The 25083-nt window shown below is 38.2% G+C and overlaps 1 protein-coding gene across 1 annotated transcript in view; it reads right to left on the bottom strand.

Annotated features, from left to right (window-relative positions):
* Positions 1-25083, bottom strand: part of RPS6KA5 (ribosomal protein S6 kinase A5) — a 180750-nt gene that overhangs the window by 33290 nt on the left and 122377 nt on the right. Inside the window, exons 6-7 of the mRNA XM_080809601.1 lie at positions 14176-14259; positions 11706-11809 (exon numbers count right to left, since the gene is read on the bottom strand). Of these exons, the coding sequence (XP_080665727.1) occupies positions 11706-11809; positions 14176-14259 (188 nt within the window). The remainder of the gene's footprint in view (positions 1-11705; positions 11810-14175; positions 14260-25083) is intronic.

Below are 25083 nucleotides of genomic sequence, written 5' to 3'. Positions count from 1 at the left end.
TCCGCTCTATTCTGTGATCCAGACAATGCTCACGAAGCTTTTACTTCACACACTCCACTATCTCTGTTAGGGCAACTTTCCTTGGGACGCCTGGGTGGTTCAGCTGTTTAAGTGTCTGCCTTTGGCTTGAGTCATGGTCCCAGCCCATGAGTTCAGCATCAGGGTCCCTGCTTAGCAGGGAGCCTGCTTCTCCCTCTGCCTACCGCTCCCCCTGCTTGTGCTCTTTCTCTCTCTCTGACAAATAAATAAAATCTTAAAAAAAGAAAAACAAAAAACCCCCAACAGAGCACCTTTCCTTAATGAGCAAGACAGAAGGGATAGGAGAGGATGGAGAACCACACTTCGGGGGTTCCCTGGGACCAAGAGGCTACATGTGACAACAAACTGAGGCAGTATGAGTCAAGAGTGGAGTGAGATGCAAAGAATTTCAAAGAGGCTGCTGAATGGAGAAGAGCCCGAGTCAGAGCAAAGAGCTAGAGTACAGCAGCCAAGACTATCCTCTAAAAGGAAGAAGCTCTCCTGGGGAGGCCGCAGAGAAGCACAGGCTTGTAATGAACAGTGAGATTGGGCACCTGGGTGGCTTAGTGGGTTAAAGCCTCTGCCTTCGGCTCAGGTCATGATCCCAGGGTCCTGGGATTGAGCCCCACATTGGGCTCTCTGCTTGGCAGGGAGCCTGCTTCCTCTCTCTCTGCCTATATCTCTGCCTACTTGTGATCTCTGTCAAATAAATAAATAAAATCTAAAAAAAAAAAAAAAAAGAACAGTGCAATTACTGCAGATGGAACTAATGACCGAGTCATGAATGCAGAAGGCCACCTCCACAGCCTCTCCCAGTGCGAATGAGGCTGACCCTTTTGACTTCAAGTTGATGGGACCCGTGGGGAACTGGCCAGGGGGGTGATCAGGTTGGGGGAGAGGGGCAGTGAAGTGCCTACACAGGGCCTCACAGGAACAACAGAAGGCCAGGTCTCGGGGAGCACTGACAGACTGACAAGGAGCACCCCAAATTCTAGCCATTCTGGCACTGCCAACAGGCCTTCCCCATGGCTGGAAGGATTGTTCCTGTGTCTTATTCAGGGTTCTGAACAGTGCTTCGGAGGCCATAATACAGTACAATTCAGCTCCATCCCCACATGTTATGCAGAGGAAGCAGGAGTAAACCGAGCTAAAGGATGCTGAAAGGAAGATAGAAAGCAGAGGAACATGAGTGCCGAGGGCAGGGTCATTTCCACCCTGCTCCTCTCCTTGCCACACCCCTCCTGTCACTGGACTCGACCCTGCAGCGGCTGCAGGTGGGTCATGTGGAAGAATGTGTCGATGAAATCTGTGGTAAGAAACGTTAGTGGATTTGGGGGTAACGAGTGAAAAAAACATCCAGGAACACAGATACCGCTAGCGGGTACACAAATACCTAAAATGAGGAAGAAAAGAAAAAAATGAGTAGCACATTGGGAATCAAGAAGTCTTTATAAAATATGCTGATTAAGGATTTTATCATAAAAATGTAAGAAAGATACGAAAGCCACGGGTTTGAAAAAATGATCTCTTAGAACAGGGTAAGAAATAATGATGCTTGTTATAGTTATTCTATGCATAACTCTAAAAGCAAGACATCTATAAGCAGAGAATTTTAAAAAATAGAAATGAGTTCATTCAAGGTGTTACTGACTAATCAACATGGTTAGAATAAAATAATCCAACAGAATTACTATTTTAACTTTGCTTTAGAAAACTATAGTATGACACACAAAATCAGTGTACTATAGTGATTACCTAAAGAGAGATATTCCTTGGGAGGACAGTTACCTAACCCAGAGGTCAGCAAACATTTTGTAAGGATGGTCTCCTTATATTCACAGTAATCCCCTTGTGTAATTTCTTCCCTTCAGGTGTGCACGGAACCTAGTGACTTTTTTTTCAAGGTTTATTTATTTATTATTTTAGAGAGAGGAAGAAAGCATGAGCAGGAGGAGCAGAGAGAGAATCTCAAAGCAGACTCCGCACTGAGCGTGGAACCCAGTGCCGGGCTCCATCTTGCAACCTTGAGACCACGACCTGAGCCGAAACCAAGAGTTGGACGCTTAACCAACTGAGCCACCCAGGCGCCCTGACCTAGTGACTTTCTTATAAACAATATTGTCCATAAAGGTGACAGGATGCCACTTTCATGATTAGGTTACAAAAGAGTTCAGCCTCCCGGAGACTCTCCGTTCCCTTCCAGCCTGCACACTTTGAGGAAGCAAGCAGCAAAGTCAGAGAGGCCCACATGGTGAGGAACTGATGGGTGCTCTTTGGCCAACAGCCAGCCAGGAATGGGGGCCCTCGGTCCAATGGCCCAGAGGAGTGGAATCTGCCAACAACCACATGTGCTTGGAAGCAGATCTTTTCCCAGGTGAGCCTTGAGAGAACTATAGTGTGGCCACCATTCCGATTACAGCCTGTGAGTGACCCGGAAGTAGAAGGTGTAGCTAAGTTTCCTCATCCACGGAAACTCTGAGAGAGTTAATGCGTGTTGTTTTAAGCTACTGAGTTTTGAGGCGGTTACTTAGCAATAGATAAGGGATAACCAATATAAGGCCAGACAATACATACTTCAGGCTTTGTAAGCTGTGCAGTCTTTGGGGCAATTACTCACCTCTGCTGCAGTGGCCCCCAGAGCAGCCAGAGATCATACTCTGATGAAGGAGCACGGCTGTGTTCTCCTAAACTTTTACTGATGGACAGTGAGACTCAAATTCTATACAATATGCACATGTCATAAAATATTGTCCATCTTTTGACTTTTTCAACCACTTAAGACTATAAAATGGAATGTTAAAAACCATTCAGAGCTCACAGGCCACACAGACACAGGCAGCGGAATGGATCTGGCTGGTTGTAGTTTTGCTAACCCCTGACCTAAATTGTACCACAAATATTATTATTATTTTGATAAGACTGAGACCTGAATTTCTATAACATTATGCTTATCATAGTACAATGAGACACATTCACAAAACATATTTTACTGATGGACTGTGAAATGCCAAATGAACATCTCACGGCAAATATTTTCAACATTTCAGAGTCAGAGAAAACGAGACAAAGAAATGACACTGTCAGAGATGATGGGAGAATAGCGCACAGACCCTTTACATCCTGATTCCCAGGTGAGGACACAGGATCCAACTACCATGGGTTACAAAGCCCCAGGCTAGTGAAGGATGACACCTTCCCACGCAGCAGTAATCCTGAGCCTAAAAAGAAGGGGTTCTTCACCGAAAGGGAATCAAAGCTAGCGGGAGACAGACAAGTAAGAAAAGCACACTATGTACATGAGATAAAAATAAGACCCAGGCTCAGAAAAGCTAATGAAAGCTTTATCATAGGTAAAACTATCTTCAAATCTCTAAAGCAACGTCTGGAAGAAACAGAACTCATGTATGTTCTTTAGAGGATGGGACCAGCATTGACATGCAGAGGTTAGAGGAAGCAGATTTCAGCTTACGTTAAGGGAGGCAAGATTTTATACAAATGAAGTTGTTCAGTAATGGAAGGGGCTTCCCTGAAAATACCTCACATGACTGTGCCATACGCTCAGTGACAGCACTCACCCAGAAGGGAGAGGACCCCCAGGACCCTGCTGAAGGGATTCGTACAGCAGGGAGAAAATTTTTCTCTTTCTAAATTCTTACTGTGTATTAGATTTGATATACCAGAAAAACATTCTTGTTCTGGTTTTAGGCTACGCACAAACAGTTCCAGGCAGGTAGATAACTTGGATTAGATGCTATTTTGAAGCAGCTCAGGTAAAAGCTTGAGAAAGGATGCAGCGTTCAGGGACGAGCACCAACATGAAGGAAGAATTCAATGATGAAAAACACCCTTGGCTAATTAAGACAGGGGACAAGAGAATGATACATTTATCAGAATAGTGCATTTCTTTTTCACTTTTTAAATTTATGGGTTTTTTGTTTTTAATTGCAGGAGAACTGACACAATGTTACATTAGTTTGGGGTGGGCAGCGTGGGGATTAGCAAGTCTGTATGCTGTGCTCTGCTCACCCCAAGTGTGGTGACCTGTGTCACCACCCACTATAACGGCACCACTGACCATATTCCCTGCACTGTACCTTTTATCCCCATGACTTATTCATTGATCACTGGAAGCCTATATCTCTCAGTTCCCTTCATTTGTTTTGCCCATTCTACATGCCCTCCCCCCCAACCATCAGTTTGTTTTCTGTATTTATGGGTCTGTTTCTGCTTTTTTTTTGTTTGCTTGTTTAGCTTTTTAGATTCCACATATAAGTGAAACCATATAGCATTTGTCTTTCTCTGTTTGATTTATTTCACATAGCATAATACGTCTAGGTCCATCCATGTTGTCACAAATGACAAAAATCTCATCCTCTTTTATGGCTGAGTAATAGCCCATTGTATATATATCGAATGGTGCATATTGTTTAAAGAACAGACTATGAAAGACTTTACACCAGGGAAGACAATCAGAATCACGACCTTGAAAGGAAAAGGTAGTGTAGGATAATTTAATTATTATACTGCTAGAAATTTCAGTAACAACCAAAAACGAAAAACCATGAAATCATAGGTTAACAATAAGCTTTAAAGAAAATTATTAACAACATGACAAAATGGATAATTAGTTCATTAAAGGGCAAGAATCCTATTTAAGTTCTTGAAAAATATGTTCTAGTTTTAAGATTTTAGACACACTGATTCAGGCTCTTCCTCTTTCTCAAACCAGAATGCCAAATGATTGATCTAAGGGCATAAAAGCAATTTAAATTTGACCATCGCTTGGTTTAGAATACTCCTGCCTTCATAATCAGCAACATACTACCACCCTGCAGGTAGTTCTAGGAAGGAAAAGAAAACTATAAGAAGATAGCTTGTGGACGTGGACTCACAGAGGCGGAAATCAGTCAGAGGAGGCACTATTTCATGCCGTCAGGTTAAGATTGCCCTTCGCATCTGTCACCATGACAGGTAGGACCTTGCAAAGGGACCCAAATGCTCACGGCCATGACCAAGGTTTCCTATAATTCTGAGGCATTTTCAAACTGTTAAGAGACCCATTTAAAATAAGCAGAGTCATATGAAAAAATTTTAAATTAATGACTTTAACTATGATTTTAACAAATATTACTGATCCCTTTGGAATTAAATGAACTGGAACAGTGAGAAATTATTTCCTTACTCATCTGTCCTGTAATAGGTATGTTCAGAAAAATTTAGCAGTTTTATTAAAGTAAAACTGATGCACAGTAGACTTCCCACACACAAACGTACGCTTTGGTAAGTTCTGACAGATGTACACGCCTGCGAAATCATTGCCACAAACAAAGAAAGGAACATACGCAACCACCTTCCAAAGGTTCCTGGTGTCCCTTTGTCGTCTCCTCTGCCCTCCCCCAGTCAACTAACTGCCCCTCAGTCAATTCTCACACTTGAGACAGTTATATACCCCAGAACCTCTTGAATGAAGGGGAAGGTGGGGTGCCTTAAGGAAGGACGCTGAAACTTTATACCTTGCATCTTTCTCCCAGCCTGCCCCGAAGGGGCCTACAGCTTTTTATCAGAAGAACTGTTTATTGGCAAAGAGGAATTAATCAGACTTTCTGGGGACTATTGGACTCTGGCTCTGAACTGACACTAATTCCAGGAGACCCCAAACATCACTGTGGCACACCAGAATTGGGCTTATGGAGGTCAGGTGACCAATGGGAGTTTCAGCTCCATCTCAGGGTGGTTTCAGTGGGTCCTTGATGCCATCTTGTGGTTACTTCCCCAGTTCCAGAATGTGTAACTGGAAGAGACATATTTAGCAGCAGGCACAATCCCCCCATTGTTTCCCTGACCTGTGGAGGGAAGACAATTATAGTGGAAAAGGCAAAATGGAAGCCATTAGAACTGCCTCTACCTAGGAAAATCGTAAAACCAAAAGTAATATGGCATTCCTGGGGATTTGCAGAGATTAGTGCCACCATCAGAGACTTGAAAGATGTAGGAGTGGTGACCCTCACCCACCCCTCACCCATCTGGCCTGTGCAGAAGACAGATGGATCTTGGAGAGGACACTGGAGTATCGTCAACTGAGCCAGCTGGTGGACTTCAATGAGCAGAGCTCTACCAGATGTGGTTTCATGGCTTGAGCAAATTCACACCCCCCCCCCACCCCATGCAGCTATTCATGTGCCATATGCCTTTTTCTCCACCACTGACTATAAGGCCCACCAGAAGGACTTACATTCAGCTAGCAAGGCCAGCAATGTGCCCTTACTGTCCTACCTCAACGGTACATCAACTCTCCAGCCCTACATCCTAATGTAGTTTCCAAGGTTCCTGATTACCTTTCTCTTCTGTATCACACTGATCTGTTATATTGATGACCTTATGCTGGTAGGACCCAGTGAGCAAGTAGCAGCAACTACTCTAGACTGATTGGGAAGACAGATGGATGTCAGAGGGTGGAAAATAAATTGAATCAAAATTTAGGGACCTTCTAGGTTAGTGATTTCTAGGGGTCTGGGGATATGGGGCATGTCAAGATACTATTTCCAAGGTGAAGGATAAGTTGTTGCATCTGGCCCCTCCTACAACTAAAAAAGAGGCACAATGCCTAGTGGGTCTCTTTAGGTTTTGGAGGTAACATATTCCTCTTTTGGGAGTAGGACTCCAGTCTGTTTTCCAAGTAACCTGAGCAGCTGCCATTGAGTGCGGCCCAGAACAAGAGACAGTTCTGCAACAGGTTCAGGTTGCTGGTCAAGCTGCTCTGCCCTCGGGCCATATGTTCCAGCAGATTCGACAGTGCCTGAGGTGTCAGTGGGAGACAGGGAACCTCTAGCAGGCCCCTTAGGATCTTGGAGCAAAACCCTGTCATCTTCTGCACATAACTACTCCCCTTTTGAGAAATAGCTCTTGGTCTGCTACTGGGCCTAAATAAAGACTGAACACTTCTATGAGACCTGAGATGCCTGTCATACATTGGGTGACATCTGATCCATCAGCAGCACTCCCTCATCAGATGGGAGGTAGGAGACACGAAATGGGGCCTGAGCAGGTCCTAAAGGTGCCCACTCTCCCCTCTCCTGCTCCTACGCCTTCTCTCTCCGAGCCTGCATCTATGAAGCCATGGGTGGTTCCTATGATAGCTGACAGAGGAAGAGAAGGCTCAGGCCTCATTTACAGAGAGTTCTGCGTGATACGTAGGCACCACCTGCAAGTGGACAGTTGCAGCACTATAAGCTCCCTTCTGGCACATCCCCGAGGACATGGTGAAGGGAAATCTTCCCAGCAGGCATGACTTGGAGCAGTGACCTGGATGTTCACTTTGCTTGGAAGGAGAAATGGCCAGATGTGCAATTTTATACTGACTCATGGGCAGTGGCCAATGGTTTTGCTGGATGGTCAGGGACTTGGAAGAAGAAAGATCAGAATATCGGTGAAAAGGAAGTCTGGTTGACAACGATATATGAGTAAGAGAGGTATATGGATAAGTCTCTTTGAATGGGGAGAAAAAATGGAGAGATATTTGTGTCCCATGAGAATGGTCACCAAAGGGTGACCTCAGCAGGGAGGATGTTAATAAATCAAGTAAATAGGATGATCCTCTGTAGATAATCAATCAATTTCTTTCTCCAGTCAACCCTATCATCATGCTGGGCCATGAACATAGTGGCTGTGGTGGTAAGGAAGGAGGTTATGTGTGGGCCCAGCAGCATGGATTTTCCCTCACCAAGGCGGACCTGGCTATGGCTCTTGCTGAGTGCCCAATCTGCCTGCAGCAGAGACCACCACTGAGTGCCCAATATGGCACCAATCCCCAGGGTGGTCAGCCGGTTACATGGTGGCAGGCTGATTACATGGGACTGCTTCCATTACAGAAGGGGCAATGTTTCATCCTACCTGGAATAGATGCTTACCACAGATACGGATTTACTTTCCCTGCAAATGACCATCTGAGGACTTACAAAATCCTTTATGCACAGTCATGGTATTCTACGCAGCATGGCTTCTAATCAAGAAACTCACTTCACAGCAAAAGAAGTATACAGTGGGCCCATGCTCATGGAATTCACTGGTTTTACCAAGCTCTCCGCCATCCTGAAGCAGCTGGTGTGATAGGACAGTGGAACAGCTAGGTGGCACTATGTCGCACGGCTCTGGCAAGGTTCTGCAGAAGGCTGTAAATGCTCTGAATCTACATCCAATACATGGTGCTGTTTCTTCCATACCAGGATTCATGGACCCAGGAATCATGGGGTGGAAATTGGGAATGGCACCACTCACTATTACTCCCAAGTGACTCACTGGCAAAATGTTTGCTTCCTATCCTGCTGACTTTTTGCTCTGCTAGCCTAGAGGTCTTAGTTCTAGGAAAAGGAATGCTTCCACCAAGAGACACGCAATGAATGATTCCATTGAGCTAGAAATGAAGATGGCCACCCAGCTGCTTTGGGCTCCTTGTGCCTCTAAATCAATTAGCAAAAAAGGGATTTCTGGAGCAGCTGAGGGGATCGATCCTCACTACCAAGGGGAAACTAGACTACTACTCCACAATGAAAGTAAGGAAGAGTGTCTGAAATACAGGCGATCTCTTAGGGTATCTATTAGTATTACCATGCCCTGTGACTAAGGTCAACTGAAAACTGTAACAACCCAATCTAGGCAGAAGTACTAAAGGCCAAGATTCTTTAGGAATGACTGTCTGGGTCACCCACAAGGTACTTGCTGAAGATAAAGTGGGTAGTGGAAGAAAGTAGTTATAAATACCACCTATAATCCCATAACCAATTACAAAAATTGCTCTATTTCCTCATTTTGTTATGAATATATATCTGTATAGGAATATGTGTGCATAAATCATTTTAATATAGATGTTACAATATGTCTTTGTTGTCTTCTCTTATTCGTTTTTCATGTAATACAAGATGCACTGGCTTTATATCGTGGCATTTAAGAACTGTTAATTTTTATCATAGTATCTAAGTTATGAGAGTTCAAGAAGAGCAAACATCACTTAAGGATTTTATGTAGGGGGCTCGTGGGTTTTCCATTGTATGTAGGATAGCTGTATCAAGTTTGGCAGAATTATGACTGAGTTTTTGTCTTTATTTGGAGATTCAGTTCAGTTTAAGGAGATGTGCATGGCTGCCAAATTGACAGGGGTGGACTTGTGATGGTTAAATTGAAGTGTCACTTGACGGGGCTACAGGCTGCCCCAATTTAACACTGCTATGTGTGTCTGTGAGGGTGATTCTCAATGAAATTAGCATCTGACTTGGACACAATAAAGGAGAATCCTCTCCCCAGTGTGGGTGGGCAGCAACCAATCCCTCATGAACCTGAGTAGGGAAAAAAAAAAATGGGCAGAGGAAGAGAGAATTCAGCCCCTTGCTGCCTGCCTAACACAGGATGCTGGTCTTCTGCCACTGGACTGGGATTTACACCCACAGGATCCTCTTATTCTCAGGATGGAGTCTCCAGCTTGCAGACAGCAGCTCGTGCGACTTCTCAGCCTCCAAAATCATGTGAGCTGATTCCTTATAATACACCTCCATATATATAGAGAGAGAGAGAGAAAAAGAGAGAGAGAGAGAGACCCTAATGGTTTTGGTCCTCCGGAGAACCTTGACAATTAGGCTCTCTGGCAGCCACTCCAGTGAGTACACAATGGCATCTCACGTGCTTTAGTCTGCATTTCCCTTAAGACTAATGATGCTGGTCATCTTTTCATGTGCTTATTTGCCGCTCATATATCTTCTCTGGGGAACTGTTAAGATCTTTTGCCCATTTTTCAAAACCTTGAGTTTTGAGAGTTCCTTATGTATTCTGGACACCAGTCGTCTATCAGATGCAGGAGTTGTCATTTTCTCCCAGTCTGGGGCTTGTCTTTCCACTCTTTTGGTTTCCTTCAAGCAGCACACGTATAGAATTCTGATGAAGTCCAATTTATCAGTGTTTCTTTTACGGACTGCACTTTTTGTGTCCTGTCTAAGAAATCTTTGTCTAATCCAAGGTCACAAAGATTTTCCTTTATGTTTTCTTCCAGAAATGTTGTGGTTTTAGATTTTACATTTAGGCCTATGACCTATTTTTAATTTTTCTATAAAGTGCAAAGTATTTATTGAAGTTCATTTTTTCCCCATATGATAGCCAATGGTTCTAGCATTTGTTGAAAAGACTATCTTTTCTCCACCAAACTGACTTTGCACTTTTGTAAAAACAAAACAAAACACAGCACAGTTGTCTATATCTGTGTGGTTCTGTTTCTGGACTCTTTATTCTAGTTCACTGATGACTGTCTATCTCGATATGAACACCACGGTGTTTTAATTATTGTAGCTTATAAGCCCTGAAATCATCTTTGGTCTACTTGTCAAAGGTGATTTGGCTATTCTATGTCTTCTACATACCTCTATGAATTTTATGTTGTCAACTTCTACAGAAACAAACAAACAAAGAAACGAAAACCCAAAAACATCCTGCTGGCATCGTGACTGTGATCAATCTACAGATCAGTTTAGAGAAATAACATCTGAACTAGACTGAACAGCTCCCTCACTCACGAGTGCTTACCAATACCTCACTGACTACCCAAGGGGAACCTTCTGCAAGTCTCTGGCCGTCTCTCTGACTCTGCCCTGTGAACCCTAGCTGCCCGGTCTTCCTGGACTCAGTTCCGTGTCCTCAGCTCTGCCTGGGCCTCCCCTCCCTATGCTGCAGCCTGGATACTCTCTCAAGGCGGTAAGCTGGGCAATCAGAGGGCTCACCTCGTTTATTTTCCGTCTCTCTGTGTTCACTGTCCTTCACTGCTAGATGCTCAATGTCTTCGAGAGTGCTGTTTCATATATTTTGCCCATTTAAAAAATTGTTTCAGGCAGGAAAGTAAATCCGGTCCCTGTTATTCCATCTTGGTGGAAGTCTCAATTTTAATTTTTAATGTCAAATCTGTTCTCAAAGTTATGAAATTCAAGTAAAAACAGGACAAAAACATAACTAGTAATTAGTATAATGTTTTATCACTGTGCGTTTATTTGTTCATTCATCCATTTCATCCCAAAAATATTTACTGAATTCTGCACAGTAAGCACTGTGCTGGCACAGGAGCAGACAGTCCTGAAGATCAAAGCCAGACATGCCCCTTGCTCTCAGAGCTTACAATCTAGTGGGACACACAGACATTAATCCAATAACTATGAACACATATGTCACACTGCAATTGTGGTGGCTGCTATGAAGAAAAGACAGAACAGAACAGTGCTACTAGGGTAACCTGCAGGAGGCTGATTTTACGGTATTTGTTTCTATTGAGCTTAGATATCCATGAGTGGAAAATATCACTACTTTTTCTTTATTTGCAAAGAAATAACGTTTGATAAAGAGTGGGGAAAAAAGTGTCCAACAAATACACTTCTCAGTATATGATGTACTAGGTTAAGATAATATATCAAGTGCTTTGGAGCACATAAAAATTTTGACACTATCCTTATGACACTTAAGATCTAAGTGGGCACATAAAATAGAAAGAAATGTAAATGTTATAGATCTACATTCTATGAATATAAATGGAAGTTTACCACTTGGAAATCATTTTGTCTACCCTCATTTAAAAAACTATCTTTTCTACCAGCCTTGAGTTCAGCAATTTGATAAGCTTCTTTGAGAAAACAATACATTTATTTTATTTTGTTAAGTCTTACCTAGATATCTCAGCTTGGGAATTCTTCTCCCCATCGACAGTGAAAGGAGATGCTCCAGTTAGTAATTCATACATTAGAACACCTAAACTCCACCAGTCAACTGCCTATAAAACAATAATGTCATTTTATAGACTATGAATATATATTTTATAAGAAAAAAATGAACAGAATAAAACTATATATTTGAAAAATATTTTAACAAAAAGATTTTGTATAGAGCTTTCTATGTAAGGAGTATTAAATGAAGCACATGCAAGAAAAGGACATTTAGAGAACAAATATCCGGGTATTCTCAGAACACAATTTAAATGCAGTGAAGTCAATCAAGGGGCTAAAGGCATTTTCATTATTTCCTAAATCATTAAGAAATGATTTTATTTTGATTAATTTAAAAAATGTTTAATTTTAAATAAATTTTAAAAAATTTACTTATTATTTTTTAAAGATTTTATTTTTATTTGAGAGTGAGAGAGAGAAAGAGAGCATGAGACAGGAAAGGGTCAAAGGGAGGAGACTCCCCACTGAGCAGGTAGTCTGATGCGGGACTTGATTCTGGGACTCTGGAATCATGACCTGAGCTGAAGGCAGTCGTTTAACCAACTGAGCCACCCAGGTGCCCCAAATTTTAAAAATTTTAAATAAAATCTTTAGACTTATGATGGGGGGGAAAAAGGAGCATTCAGCATTTTTTTTAGAAAGTTTTTTTTTTTTTTGTAAAGATTTTATTTATTTATTTGACAGAGAGAGAGAGAGAGAGAGAGATAGATAGATCACAAGTAGGCAGAGCAGCAGGCAGAGAGAGGGGGAAGCAGGCTTCGCAGGGAGCCTGACGCGGGGCTCGATTCCAGGACCCTGAGATCATGACCTGAGCCAAAGGCAGAGGCTTATTAACCCATTGAGCCACCCAGGTGTCCCCAGCATTTTTATTAATTATTTAGCCCCCCCAAAATTATGAAATTCCTTGAACTCAAAGAACAAAAATGAAAAAAAAAATCCCATCTATTGGTATCACATTTCATAACCACCAAAATCAATTCTTCTTAAAGGACCTATCACATATATCTTCATTTATGTGAGTCTTCAATTGTGGGAAACATGAAGACTTAAAATAATATAAGATAAAATGAGATCAAAATGGGAAACCAATTTATAAATGCAGCTACCTGAACTAAGAACATAGCAAATTATATATAATTTAAAGAATCCTGACATTAGTTTTTTTATAATTAGGCAAGCCAAGATTTCAATATCTGCTAAATGCACAAGCTTATACCAATAAGATATTAACTGGAAGCTAAAATTTTTAACCCTGCTTCCAAATCTCAGGGCAAAGTTTTCAGAGACTTGATACAAAATTTATGAACCTAGAACTATTTTAAAGAAAATACATAATGATAACATAAAACATGATCAGGCCGACTGCAATCATAAAGGAGTGTGGAGCCAGGAGCCACTGATAAGCACTTTGCATATATTGTCACATTTAATTAACTCAAAGTCATCAAGCTGTTCCATGAACAGGAAAGAGTATTTATTGACTAGCTATATTCCAGGCCTCAGGTATATGGGAATTCTAAGAGGTTCTATAAGGTTTTCATCTCTAAAAATTGGTTACATTAGGTCTTAGAAGGTAATTTTCAAATTTTAAGTTATAAATTCCTATCAAGCTGCTAGAGAAAACAGTTTCCAAGAATACCAGGAAGCAAATGAAAGCAGCAATTCAATTATTTTATTCATAGACGCCATCTTACTGCCACCAGAGTCAGGACCCTCAGAATGTTTTGCTGTTGGATTGCAAACCAGCTGTTGAGATGACACAGATCAATAATCAGATTCCTAATCATATGGCCTCAAACCAATACCACACCAACTTGAAGAACAGGCTTTAAGTATATGACTAGTCATTAGTAAGGAGACCAACAATTCGCCACACTGAAGATATCTGGGTTCAATGTGTGGGATTTTGAAAGGGGATGAGGGAGAGGGGAAGACGAGGAACAAAAAATAGCCAAAATTCCTTATTTAGAGAAAATTATTAATACAGCAAAACCACTAAGATGGCACTAAAGAATCTATACCCTTTAATACAGAAAGAAAAAATAGGTGACCTAGATTTTATAACAAGACTGTTCACAATGCTTCCTCTACAGTCTTCACTTGGCACATACAAAGGGAAGTGAGGTTTTTAGAGGGCTTAGGAAAACAAACTTGGACTATCTTGAATGCAGGATTTTTTTCTTTCTCCAAGGATTGTTACAATGCTTATTTCTTTTGAAGAGATAATCAACAAAGTCTTTTTCCTCTAAAACACTAGATATCATAATGTGTTCATGTATACAAAGCAAAGGAGAGAAAACAATGAAGGTAAGACAATACCAGAAAGAGGCCTCTGTTGAAGATACTGGACTGGGTTATTAACTAGGGTTCTTATTATACATTTTATGAAGATATAAGGAAGTGTAGAACATACCTTGTCATGGCCTGAATCTCCCCCTCTGACAATATCCGGAGCCATGTATTCAATAGTCCCACAAAAGGAATATGCTCTTTCAGCCTTAAATAGTCAAACAAACAAAAAGGCATTTGATTTCAAGCCAGACAAATGACAAAAAAGTCAATTTTACATGTTAGTGGTTGAGATACACCACAGTAGAAAAGTAGTGGTAGAATTTACTTGAATTTACTTGACAGACTTCTCACCAGGACAGATCATCACCTCCATAGTGAGTCCTGGGTGAGTGTTCTGTCCAAAGACTTCCTTTGCCTGAATCCCTCCTCTACCCATCCATCCATCCATCCATCCAACCATCCATTCATCCATCCACTTTCTTCTTTCAATTATTGGTCTCTTGTACCATTTTTTTTGGTAAAACCTCAAATAGTCCTAGTAGGGTAACAAGAACTGTTTAATACTTTTGAGACTTTATTTCCAGATAGGCAAGATTGGGAAAATATTGGGAAACCTTAAGGGAAAAAGGAGACCAAATTCTAAGAAAAAATAGGGAGCCCAAAGATGAAAAATGACAAAAGGTATTTTTTCCCACCTTATTTTGTTTAGGTTTGGCACTGCCAATCATACATTTAGTAATAATGAGCAAAACTGTTTTTATTTTAGAAAAAGCTTGTCTCTTAAAAACAGTTGTTTCTCTTTTGTAGAACTTTAAAAAGGTCCAGATTTTAAAAAAATAAATTTTTAAATAATCAATTGTGTCATATGACTCATCCCAATAAAATAAAGGAGAGTAAATATCCAAATTATTATAGAGATATATTAAATAGGGAAAGGAATTCCCTATACAAAATACATTCTTATGGCTATATCTGAAACTTTTTAAGGCACTTTGGTTCCATTAAAATATTTTACAAAATTACTTTAAAGGAAACTTTTCAATTTACATTTTACTCTTCTTCTACTAGCCAGGTCTTAAGAAAAATACACATTCCTCTTATTTACCAATTTTAAAAGTAAAGAACACTACTCTAGCAATGTTATAGAATGAATTAGTAGAAGTCCTTTACTTTATTAGGGGAAAGTTAAGCACAGAGACAATAAATATAATGAATTTATTTAAACACTTTGGTAACAAATGTATTAAAACTACTTAGTTATTATATATATATGTCATGTATCATATGACATATATAATATGTCATATAATTAATATGGTTTAAGATTAATTTTTCTCTTTTTATGTGCTACATTTGCTGACAGATTACTATCTCTAGAAAATAAAAGAAATAATTTACTTATGTTTATATCTGCAGAAAATTTTCTTTTTTGTTACCTGGGAGAATAATGTTATTGAATAGCTAATATAAACCATATATCTAATATTATCTCTCTGCTTCATCATTTCATAATTTTATATTAAACTATGAGAAAAATTAAAGCTAAATAAAATTATTCCACTTAATTTCTGCATAAAAAGTAATGAATAATTTTTAACTTTGTTAGACATGCTTAGAAAAAAATGTGTGTTAGGAAGCATTCATCTGTTTACTGAATGATTAAAAAAGAAATACTACAAAATTACTTTTCAAAAAAACCCCAGACTTCATAAAACCAGTGTCTTTAGTTAATATACTATTCATTATGCAATAGCCTTTTTTGGGATAAGCCAAAATCACTGTGTAGCTGACATAAAGAAACATGAAAATTATTAAGTCAGGGTATTAATTATTTGATCTCATTTTAAAAGATAACTTTAAAACATTATATCCTAAATCAAGTTTAGATATACTGGAAAAAAAATTCTCCAAACTGGTTTAGGAGTAAAAAGATAATGAGTTTTGACTGATTGCTTCTCTAGATTTTATTTATTTAGAAAACTAGTCTTTTTAGCAAATATAAACTTTCATTTCCATTTATAGGCAGCTCCATGTCAAACCATTTTGAAATCATACACATTTCCTTCTAAGTATGAGACAATGATTTAACTTTACAAGACGAGGATCAAGAAAATATGTACTCTCTTCTTTAAAACACTAGATATTCATAAGTTTAGTATAAAGAGGGTAGGAAACACACAAATCATATTGATTAAGTGCCAGAAAGGTTTGACAGTCACCACAACTCCCCATGTCTCCCTTTCTCTGACAATGAGAGCTATGGAGGTTCAGTTCTTGATTGTCTCAACAGAGGGGAAGCTCAGAACCACATTAAATGCTCAACGAGGTATTGTCTACCTTCTCTGTGTGATTTTTGAGCTCCTTTTTAATTCACTTTAGGTTCTCTGTTTTGTGTTTGTTTTATGTGTTTTTTGGGGTGGTGGTGGTAGAAGGGAGTAAGTAGTATCTACATTAATATAATAATTATTTGTTTGACTGAAATTCCACGAGACAGAAAAATCAAAGCCTAAGTGTTGGGAAATTCCAGTTACTGAGAAGTAATAGTGAACAAAGCATTTCTTAAGTTTCTCTGTTATTTTAAAACATTGCCATTTTAGCCTCCTGCAATTCTGTATCTGCTTCCTCTTCTTCAATGGAAGTGTTGCTTCCTCTAAGTTTTAACTTACAGTGTATCAGCCTTGAATTCCTGAGAGTTTATCTTTCTTCTGTAAACATATCTCTAATTTACTTTTCAATTTGTGTTTATCTGCCTAGAAAGACACATGTTATCTGGAGGGTACACTGAATGCCTTTCAAATAATTGTACCAGGAAGATAAACTGATGAGGTATGACAGGAGAAGGTCAGTAGTGGGGGCAGGAAAGATTTCTAGGTAATATTTTATGAATTATGATATAAAAAGGCTAGGATAACACAGCTAAATTCTATTGTTTATTATTTGTTCAAAATATCTTTATGGTAATAGTCTTCTCAAGGAGAAAAGGCAATCAACCTACTTAGCATTTAAGTCCATGCTATGTTATAAGCAACATTACTGATTAAAGCTAGCACAGAGTTAAAAGATTATAAATAAGAATTTACTTGAATGTAAAAATGGTAAAAGCAAGAGTGTGTGCACTATCCTGGCAGATAATACAGAGTATTCTTGTGCTTAAGTGATCAGCTGACCAAGGAGGTTTCAGTGTTTCTTAGAGAGAGAAAGTCAGAGAGCACGGGACAAAAAATGGGTTTCCTTCTAAGGAAGAATCCAAACACAAACTCAAGTGTCAAACTCTTAGGCATTTCTCAATAAATACTAGATTAAATCATGCCTAGTGTTTATTTGCCAATGTTTTATTCTGATCTTATGTGTTTAGGATAAATTTGTAAGTTAAATATAAATTTACTAGTGAGAAGTTTTTTCTCCCTCCTGTATTTTTTCCCATTCTAATTTTGACAAATCTCCTCAAAAGTATCTAGAAATGTTTGATTTTTAAAAAGAAGTAAATAATGCACTGCTAGTCATCTATGACTATGCTCACCAGAAAGGGGAGTCCCTAGATGCCAGCCATGAAGAGGGTGCAGAAAACCAGTGAGGTAGGCATATGACCTATGCTGTAACTACACAAAGGGAGGGCCTTAGCTTAGAAAACAAACACATAAATACTCCCCTTGTGAAATCAAATCCCGAGGCTTGTGCCCCTTGTAGATTTAGGGTCTGAATTTACTCTAGTCCTCCATGGTATGGGAAAGTGAGAAAATCTGGTCAACATGGTGCTACTCTGGAACACATGACAACCAGAGAAATCTCCACAGCCTAGATGGATTAGGGTTCACATACACAAAGCCCTGGAGTCTGAACATTTCTAAATATGAGAACTGGACTCCTCACACCAAACAAAGGATTACTTGAAATACCAGAACAACAATCTATAAAAGATGAGTATGTTGTAAAAGATGAAAGACATAAAGGAAGGAAAATATCCATTAAAATAACAAAGCAGTATAGAAAAGATTAGGGAGATATGAAAAAGCAAATAGAATTATATAAATGAAAAAATATAGTAATAAAAAACAGGCTGATTAAACAGAATAGACACAACTAAAGAGAGAATCTGCAAACTAGAAGATATATTTGAGAAAATACTGCAGAAGTCCCAAGCAAACTAAATAAAAATATACCCATGATGGGAAATTCCCATTTCTTAATGTGAGTGATGGTTTTAAGAGTTTGCCTTATAATAATCCCCTAATCTGTACATTTATTTTGCTTTTGTTTTTGCAAATGTTTTGTTTTAAAATAAAAAGATAAACCAGCCCATAACTAGATTTATCTATGACAGCTAGATTAACAATAAATATGTAATGTAAAATAAAGGCATTTTAAGACAGAGTGTTTACTATTCATTAAGCATTGTTAAAAAGACATCTATAGAGTGTACTTCAGAAATAAACTGAAATCACAAGAAAAGAGTTAAGTTGTAAGAAGCAATAGTGAACAGAGAAAACAGGTAAATGTGAGAAAATCTAAACAAGTATTGAATTTTAAAATCAAAATTACAAAGTAATGATTAATTTGGGGAGTATAACACAACATGGGATCAAATAATAAGTAACAATAACATAGAAAATGAGATGGATAATTGAAGTTAAAACATTCCATGTTCTTGCAGTGGTCATGACAATTACAGACATGATTGTTAAGTCAGCATATAAGTTAAAAACTTCAGGTTAATAACCACTAAAAGAATAGAAGAGTATAGGGGTGCCTGGGTGGCTCAGTGGGTTAAGCCTCTGCTTTCAGCTCAGGTCATGATCTCAGGGTCCTGGGATCGAGCCCCGCATCTGGCTCTCTGCTCAGTGGGGAGCCTGCTTCCCCCTCTCTCTCTGCCTGCCTCTCTGCCTACTTGTGATCTCTCTCTCTCTGTCAAATAAATAAATAAAATCTTTAAAAAAAAAAAAAAGAATAGAAGAGTATATATGACTTCTAGACCATTATGGAGAAATGAAATAAAGAAACCCTAATAATCTAAATAGGAAAGGAGGGGAAAAAGCAAAGAGAAATTGTGATAAAGAGAAACACATAGCAAGATAAGAGAAATAAGTAAAAATATATTATTAATCATAATACACAGATTTTAACTCACCAGTTAAAAGATAGAAACTCTCTGGATCAAAAACAAAATCCAGCTATATGTTATTTACAAAAGGCACACCTAAAACATAATGACAAAGAAATATTGAAAGTAAAGAGATGGAAAAAGATATATCAGTCTAGTACTAACCAACAGAAAGCTGGAGTATTTTTATTAATAGCAGGAAAATAAACGTTACAGCAAAAAGGATTATTGAAATCAGCTAGAACTATTACATAATAATAAAAGGAACATTTCACTAGGGAATAATACTATCCCAAACCTGAATGCTTTCAACATTTTTTGAAAAGCCTTAAACTATATAAAGCAAACATGGAGAGATCTTCAAGAAGAAAGGGACAAATCCACAAATGTAATGGGCATTTCAACATAATCTCTTTTATAACTGACCAATCAAGCAGGAAAATAATTAGTGAAGCTATAGAAGATTTGCATGATGTTTATGAGAATATATAAAACTTATATAACAGAGAATATACATTCTTGTCAGGCATACATGTCATATTAACAGAAATCAACCATATAATAGGTCACAAGGCAAATCTCAAATTCCACAGAAATAAGATCGTATACAGTTTGCTCTCCAAACAGAAAGCAATAAAATTAGAACTCATTTACGAAAAGATACCCAAAAAATCCTATCTATTTGAGAACCTAAAAACCCATTTCTAAATAATTCATGGCCCAAAGAAAAAACACAATGAATATTGTACTATTAGAATAATAGTAAACATGCCATATATCAGAACTTGTGAGGTATCTCTAAAGCTGTTGTTAAAATTCAGTTTCATTAAAAATGAAAAGATTGTTACCGAGCTGGAGGTCCAACTTGAAAGTTTAGAAAAAGCATATGAAAGAAAAACTCAAAATGTCAAAAAACCAAAGTAATAATGGAACATCAGCAAAGAAATAGAAAAAATGAGAAGCTTGAGAAAAGACCGTTTCTTAGAAAAGACTAATAGGCAAATATCTAGCAAACTGACCAAGAGAAAAAAAGAGGAAAGTTACAGATCAATAATATTAATAATATAAAAGGAAACATTCTTACCCTCACAGTATTTAAAAATAAGCGAATTCTATGAACATGATGCCAAAGAATTTAAAAAGAAAAAATGTAACATTTTCTATAAAAATATAACTTACCAAAATTGACTCAAGAAGAAACTGAAAACTTAAATATTATTATAAATATTTTTAAGGAATTAAATAAGCATTTGAAAAGCTACTCACACTCACCTAGGAGGTGGGAAAAAATAAACACCCTGATAGTTATAGAGGTGCATTAAGAGGAAATATTCAGAGGAACAGGATTTCTATCTACATATATGATTCTAAGAGTCTCATGCTCTACCGACTGAGCTAGCTGGGCACTGTACATATATGATTCTAAATTCATTTCATAATGTTAGTATAAGCTTGATATCAAAATCAGAAAAATGTAATATTAGAAAAGAAAATTACAGGTCAACTTGACAATAGAATCCTAAATAAAATACCAGCAAACAAAATCTAGCAAAGTGTAAAACAACAACAACAACACTGAAAGTAGTTTGTTCCAAGAATTAAAAGATGGTTTAACACTCAACAACAAATCCTATTAATATAAATTACATAGGTGATTAAAGAGAAAAAGCATAAGAATTTACTTATATCAATAAACAACTAGAAACTAACAATATAATTCATCTATCAAAAAACCTAGAGTAAATACTATACTAAATTGTAAAACCCAAGACATATAGCCTTAAAGTAAAAAGCAAGAGTATGTACAAATGAACGTAGACAGAACAATAAAGCCAAACCAAACCACTGACCCACAAACACACACAAAATAAAGATAATGAGGATCACAAAGACATAAAACCATCGTTAGTAACAAGATGGTTCTGATTTTTTCTCTTAATATAGTCATTTACATAAAAAATCCAACTGGATCTGTAAATTAGTGGAAAATGAATTCAGCAACATTCCTATGTATAAGATCAAAAACATTCCTATGTGTTGCCCCAAAAAACATAAATATTCTAATTTTTTAGATAGGAATAAATGAAGTTAATGGAAATGAATCTAATAATGTAAGTATAAAGCATTACATAGAAAGTTATAAAATATTATCAAAGGAAATAAATGATAACTAAATACATGGGAAAGTATGAATATTCATTTATGCTCATTAGTTGATAGGAAGATTCAGTATCCAAAGATCACAGTTATTTCTGGATTAATTTATAAATTCAATTACAGAATGCATATGGAGGAATGAAAGACCAAGAATAAAGAATACAGTGAAGAGTCAGATGAAAGGAAGAGAGAATGGTAGGATAAACGTGAAGAGGAGAAAGATCTCACCTCTCAAAAATCATAGCCTTTAAGATTTTTTATTTTGATTTAGAGGGAGGCAACCAGACAAACGGAACTGAATGAAGAGAAATAGGAATAGAAACAGACTCCCAGGCATGTACAGGAATTTGGCATATGACAGAAGTTACCTTTCAAATCAGTTGAGAAAAGATTAACTATTTGATGATAGTTTAGACAACTGGGCTAATCTATAAAAAGAGATATAATAAGATCCTCACTTTGTTTTCGTACAAAAATTAATTCCAAGTAAATTAAAATTTTTAAAGTGCTAATTTTTTAAAAAGAAAAGCAAATATCTTACTGCATTGAGATAAAAAGAGATCTTGTTTTAAAAAATTCAAAGAAATCAACAATCCAATTTTACACCTCAAGGAACTGGAAAATGAAGAACAAACTAAACCATATGTTAGCAGCAGGAAAGAAGTAAGTAGACCATAAATAAATGAAACCGAGAAAAGAAAAACAATAGAAAAAATTTAACAAAATAAGAGTTGGTTTTTTGAAAATGTCAACAAGACTGAAAAAATCTTAGCTAGATTAAAAAAAAAGATAAGATTCAAATAAGTAAAATCAGAAATGAAAGAGAAGACGTTATAAGAAGTTATATGAACAATTATACACCAACAAACTGGATAATTTAGAATGGATAAATTCCTAGAAACATACAATTTATCAAGACTGAATCATGAAGAAATAGAAAATCTGAACAGACACATAATCAGTAAGGAGACTGAATCAACAATCAAAAACCTCCTCCCAGAAAAACTCAGGACCAGATGGCTTACAGGAAAATTCTAAGAAAAACCCTTAAAGAAGTAGTAAGACCAATCCTCCTCAATTTTCCAAAAAACTGAAGAGAACACTTCCAAAGTCATTGGATGAGGGCAGCATTACTCTGATACCAAAGTCAGCGAGAGATACTGCAAGAAAACTACAGACTTATATTTCTGATGAAGACTGATACAAAAATCCCACTTAGATACTAGCAGATCAAATTCATCAGCACATTTAAAGGTTTATGTGACATGACCAAGTGAGGCTTATTCCTGGAATGTGAGGATAGTTCAAGACTTGAAAGTCAATCAATGTAAAACACTGCATTAACAGAATGAAGAACAAAACCACATGATCACTTCAACTGATGCAGAAAAAGCATTTGACAAACTTCAATGCCCTTTCATGATAAAAATACTCAACAACAGGAGGAGGAGTCAAGATGGCAGAGAAGTAGCAGGCTAAGACTACATCAGGTAGCAGGAGATCAGCTAGATAGCTTATCAAACCATTGCAAACACATACAAATATAACGGGAGATCGAAGAGAAGAAGAACAGCAATTCTAGAAACAGAAAATCGACCACTTTCTGAAAGGTAGGACCGGCGGAGAAGTGAATCCAAAGCGATGGGAAGATAGACGGCGGGGGGGAGGGGCCAGCTCCCGGCAAGCAGCGGAGCAATGGAGCACTAAATCAGGACTTTTAAAAGTCTGCTCCACGGAGGGACATCGCTCCAGAGGCTAAACGGGGAGAAGCCCACACGGGGTCAGTGTGACCCCAGATCCCGCAGGGTCACGAAGGATCGGGGGTATCTGAGTGTCACAGAGCTCACAGGTATTAGACTGGGGAAGCCGGCTACAGAGACAGAGCCGAGGAGTGAGCTCTCAGCTCAGTCGCAGGCTGGGTGAGCTCGGAGCGCGGCCAGAAGCCAGGGAGACGGGAGTAATTGGGCGCTTTTCTCTGAGGGCACACTGAGGAGTGGGGCCCCAAGCTCTCGGCTCCTCCGGGTCGGAGACTGGGAGGCCGCCATTTTCATTCCCCTCCTTCAGAACTCTACGGAAAGCGTTCAGGGAACAAAAGCTCCCAAAAGCGAACCCAAGCAGATTACTTAGCCTGGCCCCTGATAAGGGCGGTGCAATTCTGCCTGGGGCAAAGACACTTGAGAATCACTACAACATGCCCCTCCCCCAGAAGATCAACAAGAAATCCAGCCAAAACCAAGTTCACCTACCAAGGAGAGCAGCGGAATTCCAGAGGAGGAGAAAGCAAAGCACGGAACTCATGGCTTTCTCCCCATAATACGTTAGTCTTGCGGTTAATTTAAATTTTTTTAAATTTAATTATTTTTTTCTTCTGCTAAATTTTTTTTAACTTTTACCCTTTCCTTTTTTAATGTTTTTAAACTAGTTTGTCTAATATCTATATATTTTTCTTTTTTATATTTTTTCTTTATTTGTTTTCTTTTTTTATATATTTTTTTTCTTAACTTCTTTTTATCCCCTCCCCCCACAACGATTTGGGGTCTCTTTTGATTTGGTTAAAGTGCATTTTCCTGGGGTCTTTGCCACCCTTTTAGTATTTTATTTGCTCCTTCATATACTCTTATCTGGACAAAATGACAAGGTGGAAAAACTCACCACAAAAAAAAGAACAAGAGGCAGTACCAAAGGCTAGGGATCTAATCAATACAGACATTGGTAATATGTCAGATCTAGAGTTCAGAATGACGATTCTCAAGGTTCTAGCTGGGCTCGAAAAAGGCATGGAAGATATTAGAGAAACCCTCTTTGGAGAGATAAAAGCCCTTTCTGGAGAAATAAAAGAACTAAAATCTAACCAAGTTGAAATAAAAAAGCTATTAATGAGGTGCAATAAAAAATGGAGGCTCTTACTGGTAGGATAAATGAGGCAGAAGAAAGAATTAGTGATATAGAAGACCAAATGACAGAGAATAAAGCAGCTGAGCAAAAGAGAGACAAACAGCTACTGGACCATGAGGGGAGAATTCGAGAGATAAGTGACACCATAAGATGAAACAGCATTAGAATAATCGGGATTCCAGAAGAAGAAGAAAGAGAGAGGAGAGCAGAAGGTATATTGGAGAGAATTATTGGAGAGAATTTCCCTAATATGGCAATGGGAACAAGCATCAAAATCCAGGAGGTGCAGAGAACCCCCCCTCAAAATCAACAAGAATAGGTCCACACCCGATCACCTAATAGTAAAATTTACAAGTCTTAGTGACAAAGAGAAAATCCTGAAAGCAGCCCGGGAAAAGAAGTCTGTAACATACAATGGTAAAAATATTAGATTGGCAGCAAACTTATCCACAAAGACCTGGCAGGCCAGAAAGAACTCGCATGAGATATTCAGAGCACTAAACGAGAAAAACATGCAGCCAAGAATACTATATCCAGCTAGACGATCATTGAAAATAGAAGGAGAGATAAAAAGCTTCCAGGACAAACAAAAACTGAAAGAATTTGCAAACACCAAACCAGCTCTACAGGAAATATTGAAAGGGGTCTTCTAAGCAAAGAGAGAGCCTAAAAGTAGTAGATCAGAAAGGAACAGAGACAATATACAGTAACAGTCACCTTACAGGCAATAGAATGGCACTAAATTCATATCTCTCAATAGTTACCCTGAATGTTAATGGGCTAAATGCCCCAATCAAAAGACACAGGGTATCAGAATGGAAAAAAAAAACAAAACCCATCAATATGTTGCCTACAAGAAACTCATTTTAGACCCGAAGA

Source organism: Martes martes, assembly GCF_963455335.1.
Source record: "Martes martes genome assembly, chromosome: 7".
NCBI lineage: Eukaryota > Metazoa > Chordata > Mammalia > Carnivora > Mustelidae > Martes > Martes martes.
The sequence above is the reverse complement of the archived record's forward strand: the minus strand, read 5'-3'. Positions and strand labels throughout refer to the sequence as shown.